The 17,475-nt window shown below is 44.5% G+C and overlaps 1 protein-coding gene across 3 annotated transcripts in view; it reads left to right on the forward strand.

Annotated features, from left to right (window-relative positions):
- The first annotated feature begins 1,168 nt into the window (after nucleotides 1–1,168).
- Nucleotides 1,169–17,475, forward strand: part of So (SIX homeobox 1 protein sine oculis) — a 32,317-nt gene continuing 16,010 nt past the window's right edge. For 2 of the 3 annotated variants that reach the window (XM_076309332.1, XM_076309334.1), the window contains exons 1-3: nucleotides 1,169–2,859; nucleotides 5,561–5,843; nucleotides 7,599–7,833. In XM_076309332.1, the coding sequence (XP_076165447.1) occupies nucleotides 2,569–2,859; nucleotides 5,561–5,843; nucleotides 7,599–7,833 (809 nt within the window). In that variant the 5' untranslated portion in view covers nucleotides 1,169–2,568. The remainder of the gene's footprint in view (nucleotides 2,860–5,560; nucleotides 5,844–7,598; nucleotides 7,834–17,475) is intronic. The other variant, XM_076309333.1, reaches the window with a different exon arrangement.

Here is a 17,475-nt window from a genome sequence, read left to right on the forward strand (position 1 = left end):
TGATTTAGTATGTTTCGTTTAATTTAGTATCTTTTTAATTCAATATCGATTTCAAAGAATATCCTGTTCGGTTTAGAGGTTACGTAAGGTTGTTAGTTTTTTCAGTTGCACGCACTGATTCTAATCTTCGGTGATTTTTGTCTTGCAAGATTTTTATCCTGTAGACCAATTGAAGAGAGTTCTCGTCGATAATAGCAGCTACGTAGTTTCAAGGTGTAGATTTTTGAGGTTATGTAACTGACATTGTCAACTGTACCGAACACCGATCGAAAACGGTTATCGATTCTTCTGGAATTATGCCTGGTAAAATGCGTTTTTTATGCCGGTTGGTATTGTGTAAACTGCAACAGCAACAACGTCACATTTCGATTTACGTGTCGCGTAACTGAAGAACAGTTATTAATATCGACGTAGGTACGGTGCAAAATCGATTTACGACGCTCGCATGTTTACGAATACTTCCAGGTAAGAAGAAAGATAAAAGCCCAAGTACTTAATATCCGAAGTTGGATAAAGTTTCACGACAATGTATTACTGTTACGTTTAAATGCTGTACGCAGAGTATGGATGCAGAACGATGAGCCATTTTATTCTAGAGCGAAAAAATGGACCGTATTGAGAATAAAGAAAAAAAACAGATCGATCTTAACGATTCGAGTCGTTAGGACGAATAGACTCGAAGGATCGATTACCAAATCGCTGGTAACGTATCGACGGCTATTCGAGTGAAGTTCGTCGAATGCGCAATCCGATGCGCCGACGAATTCCACGGTTGTGCATCGTCGCGCGAGATATTCACAGAGGACAATTAAGTAGTCGGTCAATCCTAGAATTTAACGAGCAACGGGAAAGACCCACGTCCGTCTCGGGATGGATTTGTCGGATTCGGTTGCGCATCTCTCCAACTACACTCGCAATAGAGAAAGAAACGAGTACAAGTTGGGGGTGTAATAAGGCTTATTTATCGCCGCGCAAGATTCGACCAATAGCAAGCCGGGATGGTGGTCGTGGCCATGCCCAGCAGCCAATGGTTGCGCGCATCAGGTAGCTGTCAGCCGGGCCACGCCTCGGCCAATCGGCGCTTAGCTGCGCATGACAGAGTGGCTCGGTTTCGGAGCACGCCGGAGCGGCAGTCCCTTCTGGTGCGTGCGTAGGAGAACGTCTCTCTTTCGCCCGGTCACGAGAGAGAGGGAGTGCAAATCTGACGTTTCGTTATCATTCTTCGAACAGTCCTCGATGCCACGAGTCGATTCTTTGCTCGACGTACCATCTCGCGTGTGGCCGTTGGTATTGGGTCGCGTGCTGTCGTTCAACAAGAGTGTTCCGGGTGCGAGATAAACAGTGCATTCGATCGTTCAAGTGCATCGTGTGTTGTCGCGTGCTATCGAGATTCTCCAGAGTCGACGACAGTTTAAAAGTTTTTCTCGAGGCTCGAGAGCAGCAAGAACCTAGGGTGAAAGAGAGAGAGGGACAGAGAAAACGGACTATTTAACACGCTCCTAATAATAGCCGGTGCGCGTTCGTACGCGAGTATACTAAGCGCCTATAAATACACACCTACCACGGCCCGCGGAAACACGAGCCCGTGGATTTCACGGTGCAACCTGCCACGAGGAGATAGAAAAGACGCGAGTCGAAGGGAAAAGAGGGAGAATAATCTTGAAGGAGGGCGCACCTGGCGCTCTAAGAGAAACTTGCCATAATCGGATCTAGTCGGAGGCAGTAACGCAAGATAATCGCGGCACGCGGGGCGAGGGACAGAGTGAGAGAGAGAGAGAGAAAGAGAGACGGAGTTTGTGTAGCAATCGGTCCACCGGCTGCTGGTGGTACCAGTCTGAAAGCAGATTAGAGAATAACCGCACCTGGAGTGATATTTTATTATTTCACGGTATATACCTTTTCTTTTCCTCTCGTAACACGAGAAACATCCCGGTGCGGAGTTCGTCGGCAGTCGAGCTTGCAGCAACTCTCTACCAGCGGTGGCCTAAAAATATCTCCTTCCTGCATATTCCGACGCGTTTACACCATCACGAAATCTCGTTCGTTGTTCCCGTGTTGGCGTATACTTTTTGCCCCCTGTGCTTTCTCCTCTTTCGAGGCGTGTACGACCACTTACCGAACCGCGTTCTCAATTCTTTCGACGATCGACTAGAAAATCGAGATAACAGTTTTCCAAAGTACCATTCGCCGTGAACTTCGTCGCTGAACTTTGACTCGACGTGACAAGAAGTAGGTTTACTCGAAGATGCCTCGCAGGAAATCGTGCGCGAAACAGTACCGTGGATGACCGAGAGAGGTATGAGGATCGTCGTCGAGTTAGGTTCACCCAGTCGCTCGCGCGCAGCTAAATATCCGCCGTCGGAACGATTCTCGATAGGACTAGGTCCCGTCCGTCGGCCGAACGATCGGTGCGGGGATTGTTTGCGAGGGATCGAGGAGGATTCGATTGCGTGGTAAGGAAGAACAGTGAGTGAAACGAAGTGCAAAGAAGCAAAGAAGTGGTTCACGGTGGAGGGTGGAGGGAACGGTGTGCAAGGGGTCTCCGCCGTGGGCCCCGGAAATGATGCGATGATGGCCTACGGAGGAACCACCGGAAACGGAGGCGCGATGGGACCTTCTTCTGGTGGTGCGGACGTTTTGGGCTCGACCGGCGATTATAGTCCGCAAGGGACGCCGACGCCTCTTACGGGACACTCAGCAGGACCCATCGAAGCGAGTACGTATGGTCCTGGAACAGGACCAGCCAGCTACAGTCCCCAGGATAGTCCCGCAAGCTCTGCCGGCGGCGGCGGTAGCGGTAGCAATGGACAGCTTCCGAGTTTTGGGTTCACGCAGGATCAAGTTGCCTGCGTTTGCGAGGTAAGCTTTCCAAGCAATGATTGTTCGATTATTCGATGAAAATTGAATCGTTTTGTGTTGTAATTGCGACTCGTGGTGTGAAAATATCGGAAAATTTCATAGAATTTTCAAACTTTCGAATTCGATTCGAAAATTTGAAACACAACTCGGGTCGAGTCGGGTCCTGAAAGTTTCCTGCTACTCGGAACGGGCATTAGAATATTATGCATTTCCCATACACGATCGCAGCGCTACGTTTTCAAAGTTGGGTACGAGAGTGAACGATAATTCTCTTACTCGATTGGTTACCAACAGCAGTCGATGCCAGTATTAAAGATAGATGAAAGATAAAATTGTCGAAAATAAATTTGCCGTAACGGAAGAAGGTGCAGAAACTTTAACTTTTACGAAACGTTGTAAAGTGAAATGTTATCGAAGAGTTGAATAAGATGTAGAATTCGAAAACTGTTCGAGAGTGAAAAGTTTCAGTGCCCGATTCGATCGTACAAAATCTGTCTTGCATCTAGCGAGCTTTGGGTGCCCGAGTAATCTTGTATAGCAAGGGACTTTCAGGATCCTAACCCCATTCTAATAAAATTACCCGAAACTACTCGACCTGAAATTTTCTATTATCCTCACACTTCTTACTTGCGATTGGTCGACTCGATTTTCGCGCGCAGTATTGGTTAGCATTGTCCGACGGAAGGGTGCGAAGCAACCGCGTTTCTTACGATTTGATAAGTTAGGCGCGAGTAACGTAATTTTTGAGTATGTGTCTGTTTACATCCACTAACGGAAGAGTTATATGTGCCGCGTCGGTAAAAATTATATTGGAAACACCACTTAACCTCTTAGCTACCGTGAACGGCTGTTCGCAAGATACTTAACAGTATCCTTAACATTAATTTATGCACCTTGCAACGCGATGACGAAATTGGCCCTAAAATTGTCTATACCCCGGCGATATCGTGCACAACAATGTACAGCACCGCACGCCAAGATTCACTTGCGTATCTCACGGCTAATGGAGTTCATGCGTTTTTACTGCGACCATAAATTGTTTTGTGTGCGACGTTTACACTCCTCGCGTCGAACGTCCTGCCTGTATGCCGGAATTTCTTTCTTTCGATTCGAACATATTATTCTGGCCACCGTAAAACGAGACCTTGTTCGTCAAGCGCGAAACGTTATATACGCAAAAAATTGCGACAAATGTTCGTAAGAGAAGTTTCATCGGTGAACAATCGCATGTACGCACATGTTTTCGTTAATTAATAAAAAAAATCGGGTATCGGAATTTTAACTTTTCCGGAGTATAAACGTAATCAAACGGAAGGGTTGGAGATACGAGTTGCAAAAGCAAGGATGCGCGAGGAGAGTCCGCGTTTGCACACGTTTCCCATATGTACGTTATACATACGGCTAGACGTTTAACTCCTTGCCCACGTCACATGGATATTCTCCGTAATTTACGACAGCGTTTTGCGTTTTCGATAAACTACCGCGCCGTCGGCTTGGAATGGAATCGTTTAACGGGTAATTACGCTCGAGTCATAATAAGAAAGGAGGCTTAGAGAGTGGTCTAAAGCGCGTTTACGATCGCGCCTCCCAATAATTCAAACCATCGTTTAAAAGCATACCCGCGCGCTTGACATTTACAGTTATTAAACAATCAAACCTCGGTTCGCGCAGCGTGTCCGAAAAGTGAAAGTATACGGGCGATCCGTGAGATGTCACTTGACCAATCATCCATGGTGTGGCGTTAATTCGCGATTACCCCGTGAGACGTGGGCGCTAGTTGTCTTGTATCATCCGAAATAACCGTCGATTTAATGTTCGAGAAAGAACGTTATCTGTAATTTTTTTTCTACGTTCGCCGGGTGCCGCCGATCGTTTCCCTTGCTACCTGTTTCGAGAGACTCGCGCGAAGACAAATCGATCCTCTCGAGTTCTCGTAGTTAAGTGGAACGAGAGTCGAGTAGCGATGGAACGAGACAGAAGGCACCGTTTCGGTTCGCTCGACACGTCGGGTTGATTTGTCGTCGGGCAATCGAAAGCTTCGTATACCGTCATTAAGGTCCGATCACGATCTCTGTCGTCCATTTCTCTTGGGCTTTCGACGCGGCTCGTTTCTCATTATGCCCAGGATTTCACGCGCATCGTGATTAATCGCTCGTCAGAATGGTCGCGCGAAAACTAGATGGCATACGGCGACGCGAATGAAGAAGTAACCGTGGCAGGTGCGCGCGAGTCTAATACCATCGTCGCATTTAATGGAGGCTCGTTTTCGGTAATTTGGAGGTAATAAACGATCAAGTATGTATCGATCGCGTTAGCGTGTAATGTTGTTGCTCGACCGTGTCCGATACTTACGTTTAACGAGAATTTAACGTTTCCCTTTTGGTTTTGTCGTTTTTCACGCGTTACGAGCCCTGCATCGATAATACCGAGGCTCGTGAAAAGTGCATACGAGTGTTGTCAACAACGGGTGGATCGAGATGATCATTTTTGACAGGTGAAACAATGGTTTTCATAGTAGATTTTTACCAAATTCATTTTCCTACGAAACGCCCTTTTCGCGCGCGAAAAAAGACAAACAAGAGACAAGTAATCGAATATTAGAACTAAACAAAAAAACATATACAAGATACACTAGAATAAGAGGAGACCGGGATGAGTTCTGCCGACTAACAGTGTGCCCCCCCTGTCTATCGTCTTCAAGGCGATGGTGTCGTCTGTCCAGGTTCTCCAGCAGGCAGGCTCCGTGGAGAGGCTTGGCAGGTTCTTGTGGTCCCTTCCGTCGTGCACCAGGTTGCACCGACACGAGAGCGTCCTGAAAGCCAAAGCAATCGTTGCCTTCCACCGGGGCCATTTCAAGGAACTCTACAGGATCCTGGAGAGTCACACGTTCAACCCGCACAATCATCAAAAACTGCAGAACCTCTGGCTCAAGGCCCATTATATCGAGGCCGAGAGATTGAGAGGAAGGCCTCTTGGTGCAGTTGGTTAGTATCATTTACCTTTTGCACATTAGACCAGTATTGGGCACAATTTTTTTTCAATAACTAATGAGAATAACGGTCAACTTTTTATCCGGATAAAAATGTTTTAGATTAGTCGTTCGTTCTTTGGTAAATTTTGCTCAACTCTGTGTCGGAAGAACGATGGCTTCTCACAGCCCGAGATAAAGTATCCATTTCTATGTAATTAAAATTCAAAGTGGCTTATTACCCCATAAAATATAAACAATACGATCGAAAAGTAATTTGAAAAATATCCCGTTTGAAGAAGATAGATTAGCTGTCATTTTAATCTCACGTGGTACCTAATACTTTGAATAAGATTTTTAAGGTCTTGATGTATTCGCCGCCATGTTGGTCGCTAGTGATCGTTGCTGTTAACTTCAAGTAAAACATTTGGAACGTACAAGCATTTACATTTGTACGACTGCGACATTGATTAATAGCGGATGCACTACTTAGTAGTATTTGTAAACATAGTCTTCCTTGATTCATTATTAAACGAGACGGAACTGGGACGACCAACCGAAATAAAATTTAATTCCAAAAATGCTTTACACGCTATACAAGCTATATTACATTAATAGCAGACATCAAGCGTCAAACGTTGCTTCAATTCTTTCCCCCGTCTCTGTTTTCGGTTATCGCTATTTAATCGATTTTTAAATACGTTTTATTTATTATTATTTTTTTCCGTCGACTCTGTGTGTCAATTTTACTTGACATCGGTGATACGCGGGTTAAAAATACGGTCAACGGCGCGCGAAGGTTGTAACAACGTTGGATCTGTTTCATTGGCGATTATAATGGCGGAGAAGGAAACATTTTATGAAGGAATAAGTTTAGAGCGCCGCAATATCGCGCGAACCCTGCCAGTTTTATTTCTGTCGCGTGTTGTAAACAGAAGGATGGCGAATTTAACGAGCTGACATTCTAATTAGATCTTTCCATTTACTTTTGCGAACCAATTCGTGTCATCCGATCCTTCACGCGCTAAAACCAGAGAGCAAAGAGAGAGAGAGAGAGAGAAACCTGGTCGCCTGGTCGCCTGGTGAGACTCGTACGAAGATTTCCGGACTGTTTGAAAGAGGCATAAGGTTCTGAGAAACGAAATAGTAGCTTGCTCTCCTGTAATGATCTTAAAGCTGGACCGAAAACGTTTCGTGCCGGTCAACAGCGGTAGATGTATTTGTCTTTACGTATCCGACAAGTTCTTTCGAATTTGTTATTTTTAGCCGCAACACGCAACTATTTTAGAAAGCTCTCGCGTGTATAATCTTTATTTATACGACTCTTCTTTTTTTTTTTCTTCCCTCCCCCGGCCGAACCGATTGAAATCGGTTGCGCTCGTTCGTTCGAGGGAAACGCAAAACAATGCACGGTATATTTGTGGCGCGATCGAACGACAGAAATAAAATCGAGTCTGTTGCGTGCACCGTGTTGTGCCGTTTCAAAAATACCGCGCGGTAATTTAGAACCTCAGTGTCTTTAACGTAAATCACGTAATCCACCCTTGACGCGATTGTTTGTAATTAACGGTAGCAACATGTGATTCCCATGGCAATACAAAAATAATTATGTTACTAAACGGTAGGATTAACAGTAATGCAAAAAACGAATGAGAAATTCTTTAGCGGGATTAACGCTCGTTAGTTGTCGCTTACTTAGCCCACGATGCGTATAGTTTACTTTTGCGATTGTCCGAGTTTGAATTGACCGGATTTGATATTCGAATTGCAGGGAAATATCGCGTGCGGCGCAAGTTTCCACTGCCTAGAACAATTTGGGACGGCGAAGAAACATCCTACTGCTTCAAGGAGAAATCCAGGAGCGTATTGAAGGATTGGTACGCCACCAATCCTTACCCGTCACCACGTGAGAAGCGAGAACTGGCAGAGAGTACGGGCCTCACCACCACGCAAGTCAGTAACTGGTTCAAGAACCGGAGACAAAGGGATCGGGCAGCAGAACACAGGTATTTGTTTTATTTCTCCTCGATATTGCTACACTTGGCGAGTTAACTAAAATTCGACCGATAGAGTATGCTCGTGAAAAAGTGTCGAAACATTAAGAGTACCCATAAGTTTGCACCACCGTCTTTGCAACACTTGGATACTCTTTGATATTATGTTAGCAAAAAGTGACCGAATTTACGATCGAATATTTTTTTTTATATTAGTTTTACTATTCACAAGTCGAAGCAATGTTGAAAGAGTAGAGCGACGTAAGTTCCCAATGGAAATCTTCAATTTTATATTCGAATCGGTTTTCCAAGTGGTTAAGTATCACTCTGAACGTTGACATATTTTAATATTTAACAGATTTTATAAATTTCGTTTATTTCTCTATCAAGAGTCTTCGCGAAGTGGAATCTTTACCTTGAAGTATTATATGTATATTTAATTCGATGTAGCAATGTCACTACTTATGGATATTCCAATACTAGAATACTACAAATTATACTATTAATTTAAATACTACTATTATCTAATAGTACAAATTATAATTGAACGCAGCTTGACGTATTCGTAGATTTAAAAATAGTAGAATTTCGTTCGAAACTTACGAAAAAAAAACTATAGAGCAACTCGTTACGTAACGTTTTGTAATAACCGAAGAACGCGACGCTGGTAGCGTTGCTCGGATATCTCGGAAGCTTTGGAAATGCCAATGGTGATACAAGCATCGTTGCAATAATATATGTATATATATACATATATATATAATATTCTTTTTCGCGGGTGGCCTTGTTGGAAGTTAATCGTCGTTGGCCGAGTTGATATCCGCGGAATTCGTGGAGGGCGCAGGCGTAGGAGTTTCATGTTGTTTGGAAGGTCGTTGCTCTATATCCGATTTTAGAAACGAACCGAGCAAACTCGAAGACGGCCTCATAACTGCGTAACGTAGACGCTCCGCGCGCGTGTCTTTGGCATCGCGTGGTGTATGCCTTTCCTCGCAATCTCGGACATTTTTTCCACACAGTTTCGGAACTTTTCGTCCCAGATACGTCGTGCCCGGTTCGTTGATCAATTTTCGTTCTCCTCTCGGTCGCAATTTTCGACTCGAGACGAGGTAACACGATCTGTCGAAGCTTCGTTACTCTCGGCTGGAAAGAGTTAACAATCCCGACCGTTTCGATCGATTTAGGTACGGTTACGTAACGCAGCAGAGTGTTGCCAAAATTGTACACCGTCATACGTTTCGTCGTATATTTCCTATTTGGTATTAATCTGTCCGCGAATCGATAATATAAATCGAAGCTGGATCTTCGAGACGTTTACGATCGGGCGTGAAACATTGTCCGAGATGAAATCGATTCCTCGTGAACCGTTTGACGACGAGCGAGAAGAATTCCTGTTCGATGGACCGATCGTTTCTAAGGAGGTATCGGTACTTCCGGTTCGGGAAACTCGTTCAACGACGCGCGACGGAGACGAACGAGCGACACTCGACGCCCGGCGTAACGGAGACTCTCGAATCCATCGGATACCATAAATATTCGAAAGAAAAGAGAGAGAGAAAAAAAAAAGAAAGAAAGAACCGCCGGGTCCCTTGATTTCGGTGAATCCATCGATGCGAATCGGTGACCAGGATGGATAGACGGACGGCGCTTCTCCTCGCAGAGAATTTCGCGAGGGAGGAAGTGGGAAGCACCACCGTGGCGAGGCCCAGTCCGGTACACAGCCGTGTCACGCCACGGGGAACGTATCGAATTTCTTATGGCTTCTGTGTATTCCCATGAACGGAGACAGAAGGTCAGAGAGAAACAGAGAAAGCGGCAGAGGGTGGGAAGGGAACCGCGGTGGTGGCTCCTATAGTCCTATCCGATGGCTTTGGGGGTATCGTGGATACGCATGGCATCATTCGCGGCATATTAATTACAGGAAATCCCACAAAGCATTCATACCACCCTCCCGTGCTCTCCCTCGGCGTAATTCGTTGTACACCACCCCCTTGCACCGAAATATCGAACGAGCCGAATTATTCGATCGTTGTTCCGCTATTCCCTTCTTGGTCATTTTTTTTCGAGTGCTCGTGATGGTTGTACCTTAAACGAAATTGTCGAGAAATTTTCGCGAAAGTTAAACGAGACAATCGGGTAGCATCGGTTCGGTGTTCTATCGAGAAATACGCGCAGCTCGTCTGGTGACCGTAGTCCGAGAACGGTCGATCCACTATATCAAACATTAGAGGAATATTACATTCCTGCTGCCTCACAGGTGCTATAAATCTACTCGATTCGAACCTAATAAATCCACGTTCGCGAACGTCTCGGATAACCCTCAGCGCCATCTCACGATTGATATATTAGAGGCGATAGCCGTTCTCGAATATTAGATTTGGGATGGAAATCTCCGTGAACGATTCGGACAACTCAATCGGTAGCAGAGAGAGTGGTTTAGTGAACGGGGAATCGGAATTGGTCGAATTTTAAAAAGTGTCAATTACACAGGGTGTAACCGTTTGAGGTTACCAGACAGAGAACAATTGTCGAGGTACGCTGAGAAATATTCATATCTCGACGATCCTGAACGTGTACGATGTTCAAAAACTGATCTTCAGTGTACTCCCTGTACTTTGAGTCGATAATCGAGGAAAAGCTTGAAAGCCTGGCCAAAGCTTGAAGCTTGAATTGCGAGTTTCTCTCGCGCGGGTTCGAACAACGTACTAAACAAGATTTGAAAATTCTGTCGGGCGATGCTACCTCGAATTAAACAGACTTCCTCTTTCAGGCAGCGCGAGTAATTCGGTCCGCAAGCTGATGTAAATTAAAGCTGGATCACGCGTGCAGGGGCGGAAACGTTAGCGGTATCAGGCCCCACGGGACTGGGGCGTCTCGTGGGCGTCCCGTGTCGAGCAAAAAAGGTCGATCTCCAGGATGCACACGGTGTATTCTCCCGCGGGAGCTCTTATCGAACGATTAAACGGCCTCGTTTAGGCCACGATACATAACGCACGGACGAAGAACAGACGATTTATTCAAAGGTTCGCGTGACTCGGAACTTCTGCCGCGGAAGGCAATAACCTTCGACAAATCAACTCTCACGGTTTGCGAAAACCGTGCGCTATCGATTTCAGAACTCGACGTTCTTCAAACCCCTCGGTGCATAACGAGAAGTCGCTACGGGATTTTTAAACGCTCTTTGAATATTCAAAGATATACGTTGAGGGATATTTTGAGTTTTTTTTTTGTCATTTATTACAAGACGAGAATTTACCGAGATAATGCAATCCATTTTCTTTGTACATATGTAAGAAGGAAGACACTTTGCAACGACGATATATTTCGGTTTGTATTTCCACGAGTATTGCAGTTTCTTAGATTTTCAAGAGTATTTCGGTTGCAACGATTCACGAGTTGTTTCTACGTGCACGTTTCGGTAACTATAAATCTTCGATTCAATTTCGAACGATTCGTCGATACCTAAGGCACAATGCAATCTATTTTCTTCGTACATCCGTAAAAAGAAAGACACTCTGCAAGGATGATATATTTCAGTTTGCATTTCCATGAGTATTACAGTTTCTTAGATTTTCGAGAGTATTTCGGTTGCAATGATTCTACGTGCACGTTTCGGTAACTATAAATCTTCGGTTCGATTTTGAACGGTTCGTCGATACCTAAAACACAATGCAATCTATTTTCTTCGTATATCCGTAAGAAAAACACTTTACAACGACGATACATTTCAATTTGCATATCTGTGAGTATTGCAGTTTCTTAGATTTTCAAGAGTATTTCGGTTGCAACGATTCGTCGATACCTAAGGCACAATGCAATCTATTTTCTTCGTACATCCGTAAAAAGAAAGACACTCTGCAAGGATGATATATTTCGGTTTGCATTTCCATGAGTATTACAGTTTCTTAGATTTTCGAGAGTATTTCGGTTGCAACGATTCTACGTGCACGTTACGGTAACAATAAATCCTCGTGTCGATTTCGAACGGTTCGTCGATACCCAAGGAACGTTAGTCGCATCCTCCCGATTCGTCCGTCGCAGAAAGACATCCGAGGACGACGAGGTGTGTCGCATAGAACAAAGGAGGCGAAGATAACGGGCAGACGGCGCCGCCAGAAATCTCGCAATCAGCATCTTTTTTTGTTATCTTCCCTTCGCATGCCTCTGGTTCGCGCGCACGTTCGGTCATCGGACACCGGTGGCTGCCAAGCGACAGAGCGAACGTTTTTCTGCCTTCGACAGCAACGTCGAGAAGGTAACAATGACTCGAAACTGGCGACGATAGTATTTTCAAGGGTATATCCCCACGAAACGCGATCTTCGTTTTCTATGGCGATCGCGAGACCATTGTTACATAGAAGCCATCGAAGCTACGGGAAGAACTTTCCGCGAAACGTGTGGAACTTTTCACTTTGTCCTACGAGAGAACCTCTCGGTCAGCATCGCAGAACTATGTCCAAGGCCTCGTTCTTGTTACGCTCGTAGGGTATATCCTGCGCCAAAATAAAACCTGTTTACATCACAGATGCAACCTACTCGTACACCACGGACGAGTCTTTTATTTTTCTTTTTTATTTTCTATCTTGCGTCTGGTGTACATCGGCATCGAGAAAGTTTCTTTATATTATTTTAAACGTACAGGAGCATTTGTGATTCCGATTGATAGAGTACGATTAACCGTGCAAGCCGATCGGTCGGTTCCATCGCATTTGCGGAACGTAGAACGCATTCTTCTCGTATCGAGCGGTGATTTCGCGACGAAGAACCTCGTGCAGGGTAGTCGAGGCTTTATCTAACAAAGGACTAGAAGGCACCGTGAAATGTAAACAACCCGCGCAGATCGTGCCGTTTAGACACGACAGTAAGCAATTCTTATCGCGCAACGCTGCCCGCCCGCTTCGGTTACTTTTTTCATCGCTGGTACTTTCGGTGCGCGCACGTGTTACTCATTAATTCCTCGAAACGTCTACCTCTGTGTTGTATTTTCGTTTCGGTGAATTTATCGTCGTGCCTCGATCAAGGTTGCATTCCAATTACCGTATCTCGCGATTACGAAATAACGATGAACCGACTCCCAGGTTAATCGTATACTACGGGTTTCAACCGGCGGTAACTACTTTAATTAATCGTATCAACGTTTATCGCGTATACGGATAAGTTAACGTATTTCGAAAATTTCTGCATACGTAGCTCCCTTTAAATTATTCGCTCGGATGTGTTAAATTTAGCGCGGCTCGGGCTGCCAAACGAACCGACGCGAGAACTTGAACTCGACGTTAAAAAATTTGCAACAATTCAAGGTACTTGGGTGGCGATGATTGAATTTTTATCTTACCAAATGAAATGTATCAACCGAGCGAAAAGGGTCGAGCATAGGCGCTGCGAGAGAGTCACCGGTTGACCGTTGCAGGCAGTGGATAAAATACTTGGCGGGAAATAATTCTGTGCCCTTGTATTCGAGTCGTCGGTCACCCTTCTTTTTCCTCCGTCTTTAAATATAGTTTTATCACCATCGTTATCGTTTGGAAAGGGAACTGTCGAATCTCAGGTCGGTGTTTTCGTCACGAAAAGTGTGCAATAAATCGTCCCGGTACAGGTCTCGAAACGTATGCGTCTGTTTTCCGAGCATAAAACGTCGGACAGAGGTATCGGGACGCGTCTCGTTGCATTGTGTGGCTTCGCTTCTCGTAGACAAAAATAAACTTCTCCTCTCTGCACGTGCTGCGACAGTGTTTTTTTTCGTTGCAAAGGCGTTCTTGTTATAAACGTCGCTTAAAGCGTCTTTATTATACCCCCGGGCTCTAATATCATCATCTCGTTGGGCGAAGGAGAAGGCCGCTCCTCAGACGCTTCTAATCTTCGAAACACCCGAGAGCACATAACCAGTTCGCCCGGCCGAAGGGTTAAGAACAACATCGCGCCGCCAAAAATAAATAAAGCCGGAAGAGCCCGTCGAGTCCCTACGTGCCACACAGACGTGTTCCTTCCAAACTCTTCCGCCTGCTTTTTGGGTCGTTCGCGTTCGAACGAAAAACTATATCGACGTGAAAGAAGTACCAACGAAACGAAATATATCGATAAAAGGAACAGAGTATCGGTACGATATTAAGAACACGATAATTGTACAAAAAACTTACGTACCATACAGACGCATTCCTTTGAAACTCTTCAGCTTACTTTTTGGGGTCGTTTGTGTTCTAACTAAAAATTATATAGACGTGGAAGAAGTACCAACGAAACGAAATATATCGATAAAAGGAACAGAACATTGGTACGATATTAAGAACACGATAATTGTACAGAAAATTTACGTACCATACAGACGTGTTCCTTTCAAACTTTTCTGCTTGCTTTTTGGGTCGTTTGTGTTCTAACGAAAAATTATATGGACGTGGAAGAAATACCAACGAAACGAAATATATCGATAAAAGGAACAGAGTATCGGTACAATATTAAGAACACGATAATCGTACAAAAAACTTACGTAAGCTAAATGATCGTCACTCGTAATAATCGTTAACGTAATAAGAAAATTGTCTGTTGTTACGAACGACGATCGTTCGTCTTACGTAAGTTTTTATTCGCTGTTATCGTGTTCTAATTTTATAATAATATTTTTTTTTACCTCTGCCTATGTATATATATTTCGCGTTATCTTTAAACCGATGCTACGTTCCACATTACAGAAATTTGTTACGTTAATGCGTACCACGATACGTTCGATCTTCGGTACTCGATGTCTCGTTCTTTTTCGAATACACACCGCGCATAGCGTTCGATGCCCCCGTTCAAATTTTTTATCACCGCAACAAGCAGTAAATTAAATTAACGTATTGTCTATTTCGTTCTCACTTTTACGATTCTTTTATTACGGATTGTGTAATTCACAGAAATAGTCTCTCGATACACTGTCCCCCCTTGAATCCAGTTTCGTGAAATATTCTCCGGGATCGTTTCATGGTTTTCTTAAGTGTATTTTATTTCGACCGTCAAATTTTCGATCTTAGATTCTACGACTGTCCATTTACGTCCATTGAAAAAGAAAAAGTTCCTTCTGGAAGGACTGGACGGAAACTGTAAACAGAGGTTCTTTTTAATTTCGTTGTTACGAAAGTTTCGATCGACGGAATGACTTTGTAGAGTGATGAATACTGACGGAGAAACAGGAAATAGAAATGCAGGGTTAGCTAATCCACTTCGCCAACCGTGTGGCAGGGTTCCTTGGTTCGATGGATCGAAGAGGAGCCGTGCTGCATAGTCGGTGGGGTCGGAGCTCAGTAATGGCTCTGTCGTTGTTCTCCAGTGTCAACAAAACATTGCTAATGTACCCACTCCAACACAAACTCGCCCCAGCCTCACCCTCGTTGGTTACTGTCAGCACACCCTCGTCTTCGTTCGACGATAAATCGAGACCCGGCCGAGGAATAACCGGGAAAATGGAGGACGCGAATTCGTCCCTTAATCTCCATCGATATTCCCTTAAAATTCGAGATCAGTGTCTCGCTAGGTTCGTTAAAATTTCATCGGTACGGCTCCCGTATCCGATCGATGCTATTGGAAAAATCTTTTTGTAACTTGGACAATGTTCGTATAACGGGTTATTAACATTCAACGCTCTTTAATCTTAGAAACTGATCGTTAATCCGTCGGTGTATTATTAACTGATCCCTTTTCGTGGCCACACTCGATCACGTTAATCCGCGATAACCGATTTCTCGTTTTAAAATTCAGACTTTAACGTCGGTTGGATATTTTTAAAGAAATATTCCATCTTGCGTCAACCATTCCAGTGTGTTAAATTTTATACGCGATTCTAGCTTCAAAAAAATGCGCGAAAATAGCCCGTAAAGAAATTGAAGAGTTTCGAAGTTGCGAAGATATTACACGAAAGAAATGTTGCGCAATTGCGATAGTTGGGCGAATAAAATATTTCCTCGTTTTAATACAAAGCAAACGGGGTATTATTCAACCGAGGAGAACAGCTCGTAAAATTAGGAGGTCGTAATCGTCACCCAAAGGTGGCGTCGCGGTTAAACGATGAACATACATCAAGTGGAAGCATCCGCGGAATGTCTTCAAAGGGGATACTTCTGCGAAATATTCAGGATTGTTTCCACGTACATATTTCTTCTCGCCGCGCGACGGTGGCCGGCGATAAACATCAGTCGCGTTTATTATATCTATCCTTTGAGAACAATTATAAAGAAAAATCTAGCGTCGCTAAACAGACGATACAAAAATTACAAAACGTTGGAAAAAATACGTATGCTTTTTTAGAAACGTTATCGAACTATTCGGTACAGTTTCTCGCGCAAGAAAAGAAAAAAAAAGGGTTTAATTTATCTATTTGGCGATACACGCGATAGAGACGGTCCACCTCTTTCGTTTATTCGCGCAGTGACGCTTTATCGGTGTTGTTGACGACACGCACGGTTCCGTTAATGTTTTCCGTGAATTGAATTTAACGATCTCTTGTATTACGACAGCGACGTCGTCTCAGAACGAAGTGATACTCGCCGCGATATCGTTTCCAGCGTGGAAACTTTACACGCTTTGTGAAACGGGATTGACGATTTCGGTGCGTGGAAGCGTTCTGGAAAAAAAAAACCGACACTTTGAAAAACCGTGCTCTTTGACGAATTCTATCCGCACTTGAATAAACGTAATTGATTCCACGCGATGGTTTCTTGCGCGTTTCGTCGAGTTCTCGCGCAAGTCGTGAACAACGATGATCGTTCTCCGCGGAAGAGGACTCTTCTCGCGTAGAAGGCACCGGTGACGATTTTGGTTGTTCAAAGATAGAACGAGATAGGATAGAAGGAAACTACGTGGTGTACGTTTCGATTCGAGACACCGACGACACGACTCTGACCTCTAAATCGATAAAAATACAGAATAGGACAAAAAGGTAGTCGTCGTATTAAATGTCCGTTATTCGGCTTTAATTAACTCGTTTCGTCGAGTGGAAGTGGAAAGATGGAGGCACGTGAGATTGGAGTGGACACGGCTCGGGGATGGAGACCAGGGTTTCGGGAAGGGATGCCACTTCCCGGATGTGGAGGACAGATGGGGAAAAAGGGAATGGAGTCAGTGTCGAGAGGGCGTTACGGTAGGGGGCACGGGCGGTTGTCGGTCTCTCGGTAAGGGTTGGACACACGGGGGTGGCTGCGCCAATATTGACTCTTTCTGAAAACCGAGGGGACCCACACGGTGACAAAGAGGGTGGCGCTACTTCACCTAGCCTTTTGTGCGCACCAACGTGGACATGGCGCCCGACTCGATCATCGAACTCGCCGTTCTGCGGTTGGACAATTATTTTGTTAAAAAAGAACTTTCGGGGCACAAATAGTCGAAACGTGAAGAATTGAAACAGTTGACGTAACAATGAACAAGTGAACGAGGAAGAGAAGAAAACTGGAAGGATATTAGAAGACCCACACGGTGACAAAGAGGATGGCGCTACTTCAACTAGCTTTTTGTCAGTACCAACGTGAACATGGCGCCCGACTCGATCATCGAACTCGCCGTTCTGCGGTTGGACAATTATTTTGTTAAAAAAGAACTTTCGGGGCGCAAATAGTCGAAACGTGAAGAATTGGAACAGTTGACGTAACAATGAAAATGTGAACAACGAGGAAGAGAAGAAAACTGGAA

Source organism: Ptiloglossa arizonensis, chromosome 4 (assembly GCF_051014685.1).
Source record: "Ptiloglossa arizonensis isolate GNS036 chromosome 4, iyPtiAriz1_principal, whole genome shotgun sequence".
Classification (NCBI taxonomy): Eukaryota; Metazoa; Arthropoda; class Insecta; order Hymenoptera; family Colletidae; genus Ptiloglossa; species Ptiloglossa arizonensis.